At 44.2% G+C, this 14,586-nt stretch overlaps 1 protein-coding gene across 4 annotated transcripts in view; it reads left to right on the forward strand.

The window, feature by feature from the left end:
- The window catches only part of Mtch2 (mitochondrial carrier 2), a 76,250-nt gene extending 68,374 nt beyond the window's left edge, over nt 1–7,876 (forward strand). For all 4 annotated transcript variants that reach the window (XM_076569916.1, XM_006984387.4, XM_076569914.1 and 1 more), the window contains 5 exons: nt 1,131–1,224; nt 2,290–2,337; nt 3,230–3,297; nt 5,772–5,847; nt 7,667–7,876. In XM_076569916.1, coding sequence (XP_076426031.1) covers nt 1,131–1,224; nt 2,290–2,337; nt 3,230–3,297; nt 5,772–5,847; nt 7,667–7,753 — 373 coding nt within the window. In that variant the 3' untranslated portion in view covers nt 7,754–7,876. The remainder of the gene's footprint in view (nt 1–1,130; nt 1,225–2,289; nt 2,338–3,229; nt 3,298–5,771; nt 5,848–7,666) is intronic.
- The last annotated feature ends 6,710 nt before the right edge of the window (nt 7,877–14,586 follow it).

The following is a 14,586-nucleotide window of genomic DNA, read 5'->3' on the forward strand; positions in this document are numbered from 1 at the left end:
ACACGGAGACTTAATATTCATTATAAATGCTCGGCCAATAGCATAGTTCAGGCTTATTACTAGCTAGCTCTTACAACTTAAATTAACTCATTTCTGTCAGTCTACATTCTGCCACATGATGTTACCTCTCTTTCATCTTGCACCTCCTGTTTCCTCCCTGTGTCTCCATGGCGACTCCTCTGACTCCGCCCTCTTCTTCCCAGCAGTCTCTCTGCTCCTAAAATCCTGCCTAGCCAATCAGCCTTTTATTAACAATGAGAGCAACACATTTCGAAAGTGTACAGAAGGATTATTCCACAGCAAGCAAAAGCAGTAGGTGCTCTGAACCACTGAGCCATCTCTCTAGCCCCAGTCTCATTTTAAAAAAGCATTCATGAGCCTACATGAGAAACTTGTGTTTCCTGGGTTTGAGTGACCTGGTTTGAATAACACTGGGAATATTCCCTTGCAGATGGAAGAACAGAGTTTGAATGCCAGTTCTGTTACTTTTTTAAAGACAGTTTCTTTCATATGCTCCAGTCTGGCCTGGAACTCTGTGTAGAGCAAAGGAGTACCTTGAACTCCTGCACTGCCTGCCTCTGTCTACTGGATTGCTGGAGTTACAAGCGTGGACCACTACACCCAGTTTGTATAGTACTGGGGAATCAAACTTAGGGTCTCATGCTTCAAGCACTCCTATCAACTGAGCTATGTCCCTAGCCTCTGGAAACATGCTTTTGATATCTCTCTGTCTGTGCTTGGATCATTTTCACTATGTTATGTTTTTGTTTTTCCCCCCCTCGTATCAAATAGTTTAGTAAAACTGTGTTAAGTCTCCTCTCAGAGCACCTCGCAGATCTTTGGCTGTCCCTGTTATGGTGACTAATAAAGTGAGCCGTTGGCTGTAGTTCACAGAGGGTTGTAGTGACCTGTATTCTAAAAGTGGGAACAAAAGTCATTACAGGTTGGCATTAGTACAGCTGTTGACCAGACTGAACTTGGAATGAGGGCTACATTTTGGGGTTTGATGCCCGTTCAGTTCCCTAGAATGTTTTTAAAGCTCTTAACTTTTGAGAAGTTTTTGTATTGTACTGAGTAGACCATCTGTTTACTGATCATAGTTTCTTGCTGCTTACTATGTCTTCATGTAGGGGTCTAATTCCTCGCCTCCTAGGTGACATCATTTCCTTGTGGCTCTGTAACTCACTGGCCTATCTCATCAATACCTATGCACTGGACAGTGGGGTAGGTTATGACCTTGGTAAGATATGCTGGTGAGGGCTTTCTTTGTATTCACCTAGCCGCCATTTTAGCTGTAAGATGGCAGTTGGTTATATACCAGACAGAACATTATACAGTAAAAATTATCATTTGAGTTTTTAAAAGCTGGTGGTATGATCATGCTATTTCCTATAGAGAATCACCTAGAAATTCTTTCGGGTCTGATTGAGTGTGCCCATGGACACGGGGCTTTGAGGGACTTTTTTGTTTGTTTTTGTTTTTTGGTGCCTAATTTTAGATCACACAATACAAAGAGAATAGCCATTTGGTATGTTTCCACATCTCCTGGGGTATTGAAGGGGCTCCTAGAAATCTTAGCCCCAAAGGTTTTGAAGGTGTGAGTTATCTTTTGTATATAGTGTAAACAAGACTTCGCACATCACCCATCACATTTTCTTTTGTTTTTCAAATATTGAGGCTAGTACATTTCTTCCTACATCATCCTAATGTGGTAGGAACTTGTCAGTAGTGATTGATGAGGACAATCAATTTGGAAATCTTTTTTTTTTTTTAATTTTTTAAGATTTACTTATTTTATGTATATGAGTGCTCTATCTGCATACACACCTACATGCCAGAAGAGAGCATCAGATCCCATTATAGATGGCTGTGAACCACCATGTGGTTACTGGGAACTGAACTCAGGACTTCTAGAAGAGTTGCCAGTGCTCTTAACTGCTTAGCCATCTCTCCAGCCTCTGGAAATCTTTTGAAAGGATCTCACCATGACAGTCATTTTGACTGCCAGTCTTTTTGTTAAGATGGAGTCCAGCTACGCAGCCCTGGCTTGCCTTGGGATCCACTTGTATCTGTCTCTCAAGGGCTAGGTGTAAGGCACGCACCACCACACCCAGCCTTGACTGCCACATCTTATATTCATCGTAGATACTTGTTTTTATTCTTAAGCTTCATTTCCATGCTGTCAGGCTGATAATTTAGAAAGAGAGTGTACTGGTATGCTCGTGAGTTTTAACTTACTATCTGCTTTGTGTATGATTCATTCTGATAGAGGCTCTTTTCCTATTTTAGGTCTCTACCATGAATGAAATGAAAAGTTATTCCCAAGCTGTCACAGGAGTGAGTTTCTTAATCCTCTTAATCTTCTAGGAATAGTTGGTTGTGTTTTGTTTTTTGTTTTTTTCTTTTAAATCTGGCCTGTTTGATAACTGTTTTAAAGCTGCTAGGTGTCTCCCTGGAAATCTCCATCAAATCATTATTCTTTGTCAGAGGTAATAATATAGTTGCTACTCAAAGCAACATTTACCCCATGTGGTTTTTCATGTTACTCAGCTTTCCCAGGGGAGTGGAGCAGCCATACATTGTGTCCTTCATTTCCCACTTAGAGAATGGAACCCTTTGTACTTAGACATCTATTTTGGGTTGTGGGAACTATGCTTATGCCACGGCATGCATGTAGATGGAGGTAAGAAGACTTTTGGAAGTCAGTTCTCTCCTTCCACTATGTTGGTGCTGAGGCTTGAACTCAGGTCGTCAATGTTGACAACTTTTGCTGTAAGGCTATCTCACCTGCCTTGGAAACTGCGTCAGCCTCCCATGTAGTTGAGATGGCCAGCACTCATCATTACACCAGCTAACAATGGGCCTTCTGAAGTAGTTCCCACTGTCTTTAAGAGGGTGCTCATATTCTCAGGGCTACTTTGAAACGCTCCATTTGTATTAGTTTAAAACTTTTTCTCCTAAGTAAGTAGTCTACTTTTATTTGAATGAGACCTCAATTCTAAGATAAGAACAATCTCCTGGCCTTTTGATAAATTTTGGATATAGAAGTATATTGTGGCAATAGAGGAGCCTCTGGGCTCAAAACTATGTCGAGGCATTCCAAGGTTGCCGAGGATGCAGGACTGCTGTTGGAATGTTTGGGCATTATAGCACTAGGCCTTCGGGGAGAGGGGGGTGATGAAGATTGAGAATGGTGTGACAACTCAGCTGTCTTCTTGCTGTTTTGCAGTTCTTTGCCAGTATGTTGACATATCCCTTTGTGCTTGTATCTAATCTCATGGCTGTCAACAACTGTGGGTAAGTACTTCCTGGTTTTTGGCTGGTGCATGTGCAAGCCAGAAGTTCATGTGTTTGGTGTTTTCCCCGATGGCTCTCTATTTTATTTACAGAAGTAGGGTGTCTCACTGAACCCAGAGCTCACCAATTCAGCTGGTCTAGTTAGACAACTTGCCATGGGGATCATCTGCCTGTGCCTACTAAGTGCGGATTATAGGGGGTGTACACTATGCAATCTGAACTGTTGAGTGGGTGCAGGGTATCCAAACCCTAATTCTAGGGCTTGCACAGCCAGTGTTTCACCCACCGAGCCTTCTCCCCAGCCTTGTATCTGTGTTGATTTTGCAGTCATGGAGGACTGAAACCAAGGCCTCACATGTGCTAGGCATATATAGTCTACCAGCTAGTTGCAGCCCCAGTCCCCCTACGTGGCATTCCTTGTCTTGGTCATCTGCCCCACCCCCATATGACTGGAGTTATAGATGGTTGTGAGCCACCATGTGGAGGCTGGGAATCAAAGCTGGGTCCTCTGCAGCAAGTGCTCTTAACTGATGAGCCATCTCTCCACCCCTAAGATTTTATTACTAATTATGTGTGTGTGCCTGTCTGTGTAGGGGTTGTGTAAATGAGTGCAAGTGCCCAAGGAGGCCAGAAGAGAGTCAGATCCCCTAGGGCTGGAGTTACAGGTGATTGTAAGCCATCTAAAATGGGTGCTGGGAACTGAACCCAGGTCCTCTGGAAGAGCAGTATGTACTCCTAACCACTGAACCATCTCTCTAGCCATCAGTTTCTGTTTTTAAGCAGCTACCTCATATCTTTCTGGGGTATAAAAACTACATAAAATTCCTAAAGTGTGTATGTGTATATAGAAATATACATTGATTGCATTGTGTGTTTGTGTGGGGGGTAGATGTGTGTACATGTGGAGGCCAGAGATCAACCTCAAATGTCATTATTCTTCAGGTGCCATCTACCTTGTTTTTTAGATAAGCTCTCTCATTAGTTAGCTTAGAACTCTCAAATTCATACAGATTGGCTGGCCAGTGAGCCCCAGGGAGTTGCCTGTCTCCACCTGTCTAGCACTGGCCTATGTTAGAGAACACCATTGATTTCCAATTTCCAGGTGTCAAGTGGCTCTGCCACATTAGGCAAAAATTTTGCTTCTTGAATTAACTCAAAACTGTTCCATAGTCATCCATGGTAGCGTGTACCTTAATTCTAACACTTGGGAGGTGGAGGCAGGAAGTCAGGTATTCAAAGCTAAGCTTAGATGCACAGAAAGTTGAAGGCCATGGGGGCTCCATGAGATCCTGTGTACCAGGCTGGAGAAATAGCTCAGCAGGTAAGAGCACACTGCTCTTCCGGAGGACTACGTCTGGTGGCTCATCACTGCCTGTAACTCCAGCTCCAGGGGACCTAATGCCCTGTCCTAGTCTCTGTGGCACTCCCACACAAATGTGCACAAACATCAATATAACACCTATATATATAAAACCTTACAAAAGAAAACCTAAAACGTTTCTAACTTAATAACTGATTTAATATGTCATTTAGACATGTTATTGTTTTCAAACAAATATTGAAATAGCTATATGGAATTTTTAGCTAAGTTTGACTATCATATTTGTTTTCTGATTTTTAGAACAGTCTCCATGTTTTAGCCTAGCACATACTTTAAAATGAGTTAAATACCTAGTCCTAGTGATGAGCATCTTTAACCCTAACACTCAGGAGACAGAGCAAGTAGATTTCTGAGTTTGAGGCCAGCTAAGGTCAGCTAGACACTGTAACTCCAGATCCACGGGCTCTGGGGTCCCCTTCTGACCTCCTCAGACACCTCGCAAGCACATGGTGCACCGACATTTATGTAGACAAAACAAGCATAATTTTTTTTTAAAAAAAGTTAGTTAAAGAGGAAGTGATTATGGATTATATTCAGGTAGAAAAGTGTGGTCAGCAGTGTGGTTATATCTGTTATCATAGCTAGATTCCTTATGAGGAGAGTTCATTTAAAAATCCCTTTTTACTGATGCTTAGTCATATAGTTGTTCATTTAGTCACTAATAGAAAATCTAAATGTACCACAAAATAAAACCAAGCCGTGATTCTGGGAAAGAGTTCACTAGGGATGAGGGGGGTATTGATAGAGATGGAAGAGAAATAAGAGGTGTGTGGGAGCCAGGCAATGGTGGCACACGCCTTAAATCCTAGTACTTGGGAAGCAGAGACAGGTGAATCTCTGTGAGTTCAAGGCCAGCCTAGTCTGCAGAGCTAGTTCCAGGACAGAAAAACCTTGTCTTGAAAAAATTAAAAAAAAAAAGTGGGGGAGAGGATGTACATGAATGAAATTGTCATATAACAAAATCAAGTTTCTGTTTGTCTGTTGATTTGAAACCTAACTATAGGATGGTTGGTGTTCATCTGGTTCATGCTGGAAATTTTTGCCAAAAAGTCTCTTGAAAATGTTTGTAAGTAACCAATCTTTTCAATTTCAGGCTTGCTGGTGGATCTCCTCCTTACTCCCCAATATATACTTCTTGGATAGATTGCTGGTGCATGCTACAAAAAGCGGTATTTTTATCTCTCATTTTGTTTTTGTTCTCTTAAATAATGTGCCTTGAATCCTGATACTAACTCATTCTTTAACTACTAATCAATGTAACCTTTACAGTGTTGTGTATGTCCCTCGGGCATAATAGCACAACGTGCTACTTAGCAATCACCCACTGGAGTGAAGAAGGACAAATCCCTGCTTGTTAACACAAGCCGTTTGGGTGATTGAAGGTACAGATAGGCCCAGATAGATACTTCTCCTGGTTATTGAAGTAATAGCCTCATTTCAAACTTGCCTTTCTTTGGGTGCTGGGGATTGAACCCAGGACTTCATGCACACAGACTAAACACATGCTCTTTGCACTGAACTCAGCCCGGCAAACTTGCCTTTCTGTAACTCCTCAGAACCTCTTAGACACTCTTTTCCCACAGTTAGATGTGAAGACTGAAAAGAAGACATCACTTACTTTATTGGACAAAATGTTGTCAACATGATAGTCCTGACAGCACTAGTTACTTGCTTTCTGTTTGTTAGTAGATGACTTTGTCAGGGTTTATCATTGACCGAACACTTTTGATCCATCCAGACGAAGTTGTGTGAGGAACTGAGATAATGGATGGGCTGTCTTGACTTTAGCCTGGGATCACTTAAAACGGCCATCAGTTTGCAGATGGTCTTGAGTGGCAAGCCTTTTTTAAAGGGTTTCAGAGAAAGGCCATAAAGAAGCTCTTTGTTGCATTACTTCACAGAGCCCAGGATACAGATGAGAAAAGCTTTGTTCACAGAACTGGGGCTCCCCCAGACTGGACTCTGGATGAAAAGGTCCAGTTGTTGCTATGGTTACTTTTGCTCACTTTCATGCCAGCTGAATCCAAGCTAGAATCTTTGAATGAGTTTAATATAAACTTACCATGAATGTTGTGGTTTCCTTCTGAGTTTTATACCCCTTTCTTGTCTTAATTTGTTGATTATTATTATTATTTTGTCTTACTTTTGCTTTCTGGTGTGCTGAAACCCACACCAGAAAGCAAAAACAAGACAAAATAATAATAGTCAAACCCCGAGCCTTCTAAATAATAGGCAAGAGCTCTGACGCTGCTGCATTCCAGTAACCGATTTTCCGTTTCCTTTTGTGGTGTTGCCCATGTGTGGGAAACTCTTCCCCACTGAGCTGCATCCCCAGCTCTTCTCCAGCCCCGATCGACTGTTTTATAGGACAGTCTGCTGGTGTGGTCCCGTTTCTAACCAGTGCCCTCCCTGCTCTAGGAGGGAAGAAGGGAGGAAATGGATTAAGTTGCCGGACAAACCTTAGCTGGGAAACCATTGATCCTGTATGTGCCTAGGAAAAGGGCAAGAAAACTGTCTTAGTCATCTGCAGTGCTATGAGATAACCTGCTGAGTTTGCCGTGACAGTCTCAGAATAGCCCTCTGAAGGTGGGGGGTGCGATTTTCTACACTGCTGTTTCACATAGGAACAAGTGGGTGCTAAGAAGAGCTTAATATGCAGGGCAGTGATGGCACACGCCTTTAATCCCTGCACTTGGGAGGCTGAGGCAGGCCGATCTCTGAGTTCAAGGCCAGCCTGGTCTACATAGTGAGTTCTAGGACAAGCCAGGACTACACAGTGAAACCCTGTCTCAAAAAAAAAAAAAGGAGCTTAATGAAAGTTCTATACCACAGAGTCACTCATCCTCCTGCTGGGTCCTGTCCTAGTCATTTCAGCCACATCTAGAAATGTGTCCCTTTGAGTACTAATTTGGATTGGCCACCTTCATGTTCATGCTAGACTTTATTTCTTTCTTTCTTTTTTTTTTTTTTTTCTTTTTTCTTTTCCAGGGAAATATGAGCCGAGGAAACAGCTTGTTTTTCCGGAAGGTTCCCTTTGGGAAGACTTACTGTTGTGACCTGAGGATGTTAATTTGAAGATGTGGAGCAGGGACAGTGACATTTCTATAGTCCCATTGCACAGAATTATGGGAGAGAATGTTGATTTCTATACAGTGTGGCGCGCTTTTTTTAATAATCATTTAATCTTGGGAAAATGGAGGTGATTGGTGTCTGCCTTTTTTGTTCTTTTTCCTAGTACAACATCATTTACCACTGGTATTCCCCGTTAGTTATTTGAAATGGGACATTTTTTTCTCCAAATTCTTGTTTTAAACAGAAAATAGAAGTATTTTCCTAAAGGAACAAGTAGGTTGTAATGTAGATTTGAGTCTCAGGTTAGGGCTTTGTCAAATGAAGAATAGAATCCCAATAAGAAGGAAATCATTCTATAAAAGCTGAGAAAATGAAGAAGGCATGCCATGTGGGAGTTTATGAATTACCTTGAGTAGATAGATGCTAGAAAGTCAGCAGCAACCACCAGTCTACCTCCCACCGTGCTTCCAAGCAGTTGACCATCTTATCTCAGTGCTGCTGAGTTACTGTAGAAGATTTCTGCAGAGGTCTCCATGCCTTCTGTACTCTAGAAGAGAAAATTGTCAACACCGACAAAGAAAAAGGACAGTTACAGAGGCTTAAGCAAGATTTGGAAAGGAAATATGATGGCCTTTCACTCCAAAGAAGCTCTTGATTTCCTGTCACACAAGAAGCAAATACTGCAGCACAGTACCCTAAGTGCTTAGTACCCACCAGCCCCTAAGGTCTGTCTTCACTGCGGTCCATTGCATACAAGCTTCTGCTCCTAAGTGTTTGTTTCCCTTTTGTTACTGCAGAAGGTGAGTCGTTTGGTTTTCATTTCTGATGACACCGTTGGAAAGTGTATTTATAACTCCTTCTCTGGTAATGTGGACCAAAGTCCACGGGGTTCCTAGGATATATTGCCCAGCTCGCATGTCACACCCTCAGTTAGGCATGTTAAAAACACTCACTGGAGGAAACTTCTCAACTCAAGCATAAAGCTCCTATTTACTCAGGCCTTTTAACAGCAGGTTAAATGCTCCTAAGATGAGAAAGCCTAAACTGTCGCTTGGTTAAGTAATTCACTGGTACTTTGCCAAATGAGTGAGCACTGAAATTGCTGCTTTTAGACTTCTATCAATGCGGCAGAGTCCATGATGGTAGGTAGTGTGAGCATGCAGGGTCTTCTCCCGCTCAGGGTTTAGGGATACAACCTGAAGCTCATGAGTAGCTTAGCTTGAAATGTCTGTCAAAAGTACTTTGTCTCAAAAGTAATGTAAATTTTATATTCTATTCAATATTACCTGCATCTGTTTTAATATAAAAAGTGTTTTTGCATTACCTACTCTTTTCTCCCAAAAAACCCGTCAAGTAAAGATGATCTAGGAAAATGCACCATGTTTCTCCTGTGACTTCTGTGCACATCCACACCGGCTCTTGTGAGAACTTGTCTGTGGAGAACCAGTCCACCACCAGAGGGCAGCAGGACTTTGGTCTTGCCTTGCCTGTTGACCTGCTGAATTCACCATGGTCTAGGGTTTCTAGTGAAAATGGAAGTCTCCATTATAGGGCTGAGGAGTAATTGTGGTGGGCAATTACCTAACTGGAACAAGTGCCTAGGTTTCTATGTCCAGGATCTTAAAAATGGAGGCAGTGATACAAACCTGTAGTCCCAACACCTGGGCAGTACAGTCAGGAAGGTCAGGAGTTCACAGATTACCCTGTTACATGGCAAGTATAAGGCTAACCTAGACTACATATAAAATACTATCTCAAAAAACAAATACTAGCCGGGTGGTGGTGGCACACGCCTTTAATCCCAGCACTCAGGAGGCAGAGGCAAGCGGATCTCTGAGTTTGAGGCCAGCCTGGTCTACAAAGTGAGATCCAGGACTGACACCAAAACTACACAGAGAAACTCTGTCTCGAAAAAAATGCTAGCTGGGGGTGGTGGCACATGCCTTTAATCCCAGCACTTGGAAGGCAGAGGCAGATGGATCTACATAGTGAGCTGAAAGCCAACCAAGGTTCCATAGTGAGACCATATCAAAAAACACAGAAGAACTAATTCAGTCATTTCAGTCCTGCTGAATTCAGCTGTGGGTTCAGTTGGGAATCCTATAATCCCTTTGGCCTGTCATAAAATGTATGGTTAGCAGGGCATGGTTGCTTGCACCTATAACCCTGACGATTTGGGAGATTGAAGCAGAGCAAATCAAAAGCTTTGAGGGTAGCCTGGGTTACATAGACCCTGCCTAAAATAAAGTCATGATGCCTGGTGCATGAAAAGCCAACACTCAAAAGGCTGAGGCAGGAGAATTGCGATGAGTTCTGGACCCTAACACTATCTCAGAAAACAACCATTTCGATAGCCTGAAGTCCTCTGTTATGAGACAAGCTCTACAGCTTAGATTGTCTTTGACTCTGTGATCTTTCCGTCTCTGTCTCCCAGGTCTGAAATCACAGGCACAGGCCAGAGCTGGCTCAGCATGACCTGGTTTAGTTTAGCTGAGACAGGGTTTTGCTATGTAGCCCAGGCTGTCCTTAGCCTCCCATTTGCTGGGATTCCAAGTATGGAACCACCGGGCTCAGCTCCTCATTGGGCTTTCTAGAGAAACTAGCTGGAATAGGCTGAAGAGACCTCAGCAGTTAAGATTCACTATTGCTGAATTCACTTAGCAGCACTCCAATTGGGCAACTCCCAACTCTCTGTTATTCCAGCTCCAGAGGGCCCAACACTTTTCTTCTGGCCTCTGTGAACACCTGCACTCACATACACCTACACATAATTTAAAATACATCTTTAAAAGAGAAATGGGCCATATGTGGTGGTGCACACTTATAATCCCAGCACTCTGGAGGCAGAGGCAGGTGGATCTCTTGGTTTGAGGCCTGCCTTGTCTACATAGTTCCAGGACAGCCAGAGCTGTGAGTAATAGCCTATCTCAAAACCAAAAGTGGGGGTGCTTATATTTGTTATAAGCCTACTCAGCTGAGTTTGATCCTGGAGGCCAACATGACAGGAGAGAAAACTGCAAGCTGTCTGCCGACTCCCACACATCATGGCATCCACACGGACATACACAAAAATAGTTGATTGGAAAACAGCTGGCTGGGTAACAGTAAATGGTGAGTTTAAGGGACTGAAGCAGGTGACTGGGCAGGAAGAGCAACCAATACTGAGAGGCTACAGCTGCCAAACTTGCCTGTCAGTACTGCACTTAAAGTGAGGTTCAGGTGAGCCCAACCTGGAGTTTCAGAGCTGGAGTCAGACGGTCTCAGCCTCCAAGGTGGTTTTGGTTTGACGTGATTATGATGTGTTGAAAAAAAAAAAAGTAAACCAAATATGGCGTGATCTAACCCTCTGAGACAGAAACCTGCGTTTGCAGTCACCAAGCCAGAGGAAGCCTGTCAGCAGAGCCGGAGCATTTTAGAGCTCTTGCTTCCACGGAACAATTGGCAGTAGGCATTGGGCCTGTTGTAGATTGTCTCAGTGGCTTGTGTAAGTGAGACAGCGACTTACACAGCAGTTAGAGGTATCCACGGGCCTGATACGTTTACACCATAGCTTGCGACAAAGGTCCTATTGTGTGCCTTTGCTGGCCTGAACTCACTCCATAGAGGAGACTGGCCTTGAACCTGCAGAGATCCACCTGCCTCTGCTTCCTGAATACTAGGATTAAAGACATGCAGCACTGTGCCTGGATCTTTAAAAAAACACTTTAGTTTGGAGCTGGGTGGATGACTCAGTCAGTAAGAAGACTTGCAGCACTGAAGAGGTTCAGAACTGTAACTAGTTCCAGGGGACCTGACACCCTCTTCTGGGTGTCCGGCACACATGCTCTTACGTGTGCCTCATACACATTTAAAAAAAGGGGGGTGGGTAGAGCAATGGCTCAGTGGTTAAAAGTAATGGGTTCTCTTCTGGATGGCCTGGTTGGATTCCCAGCACCCACATGACAGTTCACAACCATCTGTAACTCTAGTCCCATGGGAGCTGGCACCCTTTTCTGGCTTCTTGAGGCCACTGCATTCATATGGTGTACAGATGTATATGCAAGCAAAACACCTATATGCACAAAATTTTTAAATTAAGAAAAAATTAATTTGAGACAGATCCTCCTGTGGCTTGCACTGGCAAGTGTGACTTTGAACTGTGATCCTCCTACCTCTACCTGGACTATAGGTGTTTGGCTATACCCGCTGGATAGTAGCATTTCTTTATGTTTGTTGTTATTTTAAGATCTCTCTCTCCCCCCCCCCCCTTCTGGTGGTGGCACACATCTTTAATCCCAGCACTCCGGAGGCAGAGGCAGGCGGGTCTCTGTGAGTTCGAGGCCAGCCTGGTCTACAGTGATTTCCAGGACAGCCAGGGCTACACAGAGAAACCCTGTCTCCAAAAAAAAAAAAATTCTCTCCCTCCTTCCCTCCCTCCCTCCCTCCCTCCCTCCCTCCCTCCCTCCCTCCCTCCTTCCCTCCCTCTCTCTCTCTCTCTCTCTCTCTCTCTCTCTCTCTCTCTCTCTCTCCTGTCTCCTCTCTCCTCCCATGTGTGTGCGCGCATGTATACACATGAGCTCATGCCAGTATGTGTGTGTGTGTGTACACATGAGCTCATGCCAGTGTCTGTGTGTGTGTACACATGAGCTCATGCCAGTGTGTGTGTGTGTGTGTGTGTGTATACACATGAGCTCATGCCAGTGTCTGTGTGTGTGTGTACACATGGGCTCATGCCTGTGTGTGTGTGTGTGTGTATACATGAGCTCATGTCAGTGTGTGTGTGTGTGTGTGTGTGTGTGTGTGTATACACATGAGCTCGTGCCAGTGTGTGTGTGTGTGTGTGTGTGTGTACACATGAGCTCATCCCAGCACATGCAAGTGCAGGTTGTGGACAGCCTGCAGAAGTTGGTTCTCTTCTTCCATCATGTGGGCTCCAGGGACACAGTGACAGCAGGAGTCCTTGCTTCCTGACCCATCTCACTGGCCCTGGAGACAGATGCTCTTCTTTTTTTTTTTTTTTTTTTTTGGTTTTTCAAGACAGGGTTTCTCTGTGTAGCTTTGCGCCTTTCCTGGGACTCACTTGGTAGTCCAGGCTGGCCTTGAACTCACAGAGATCCGCCTGCCTCTGCCTCCCGAGTGCTGGGATTAAAGACGTGCGCCACCACCGCCCGGCTAACAGATGCTCTTCTAAAGGATATGAGAGCATTACCTTCCACCAGTTGTGCCCACGTGACAGTTTTCCTCATCCGTTGTTGGCAGGAGAGAAATCTTAAGGTCCCGTAGTGCGTATTAAGTCTTCACACACCAATCCAGACTGCCACTGTCTCACAGCCATGTCTCATAAATGATGGGGCCCCAAATCACTTGTCCACAAAAAAAATAAGTGCATTTTGTACTGGAACCAACTTGCCACAACCCTGAGGAACATCTTCAAATAGATTCTGATAGTTACCCCAAAATAGGGGTGGAGAACAAACTTAGAGGACAGCAAGAGAAGGCAAAGAGCAGTTGTGTGTGAGCAAGGTTATGAGGGTGCAAAATGTGACACTAAGCCTTCTCCAAGTTCCTGAGACAACCAATGGATGAAACGGTGGCATCAACCTCTGCCTCAGAAAGGCAGCCCAAAGAAGAGAGTACTCCCTAGAAATGCCGTGTTCCCATGGAAAAGTGTCAAGTACTATTTCCAGAGCATCCGCAGAAGTCAAAAGTCAGGTAAGGACAAGACCCAGAATTGCGATTCTGTCTTGATCCATTCTAGGCCCTTCCCTCCTGGCAGAAGAACTGGTGAGGATGTCTGAAAACACAGGAGAGGCGAGAGAATGGAAACAGAACTGTACCTTGTTCCAGCCTGCTCACTTCCTCCTGGAATTCAGTATCAGCTTCTCCCTCCCCCGGGAAAGCGACACTTAGAGTTTAGAAATACACCTGCTCCCTGGTCACTGACTATTTAGGAGAGCCCAGGGCTTGGGGCAGCAGAGGACATGAGGCCTGTGATAAATAGTCTTGTCTTCTATGGTGTTTGCTGCCCAACGAGAGAGATACAAAATGATAAGATCACAAAAATCTAGTAGGGGCCATTGAGACGGCACATCATGTAAAGACATCCGCTGCCAAGAATGAGTGAAAGCCTGAGCTTAATCTTTGGGACCACATGTGTGCCATGGCATGTGCATGCCCACTCCAAAAAAGTGTTGGATTAACTGCAAGTGTCGGTAAAGCAGCAAGGCTTGGTGCACCATAAAGGGTGCTCACGGGGCCCTGAAACACTGCTTATCACTGGTGGAGTGGTGTAAGCACCATGGGGTCACTAAAAGGACAGTTCGTTTCCAGCTGGCCACTTCAGGAAGATGTGGCATTAAATTGTTTTTTCAATTTTTAAAGTGTGTGGTGTGAGTATGTGTCTGTCTGTCTGTGTGTCTGGAGGTAGGGAGGTCTGCCAAGGCCACGGGTATGTATAGAAGCCAGAGGACAACCTATAGGAGTCGGTTCTCTCCTTCTATTAGTAGATGCCAGAGATCAAACTCCAGTCTCCAGGCTTGGCAGCAAGTTTCTGTGCCCCCTGAGCCATCCCTGAGGATTTTGGTTTGTTTTTAAGGATGGGTGAGAGCACTGGGAAGCAGGGCAAGGAAATGGGAGCAGTTTCCAGCTCTGTTACCGACTATGGGATTTGGGATAAGTTAGTTGTGTTTCTTGTTTGTTTGGTTTTGTGGGGCTGTTAATTGAATCTAGGGCTTATGCATACCAGGTGAACCCTACCACTGAACTGTAAGTCAAAGCCTTAATCCACTTGAATTCAGGCCTCTCATCTCTAAAATGAGAAATGATGTATATTGGAATATTAAATTTAGTATAGCGGC

Source organism: Peromyscus maniculatus, chromosome 4, assembly GCF_049852395.1.
Source record: "Peromyscus maniculatus bairdii isolate BWxNUB_F1_BW_parent chromosome 4, HU_Pman_BW_mat_3.1, whole genome shotgun sequence".
Classification (NCBI taxonomy): Eukaryota; Metazoa; Chordata; class Mammalia; order Rodentia; family Cricetidae; genus Peromyscus; species Peromyscus maniculatus.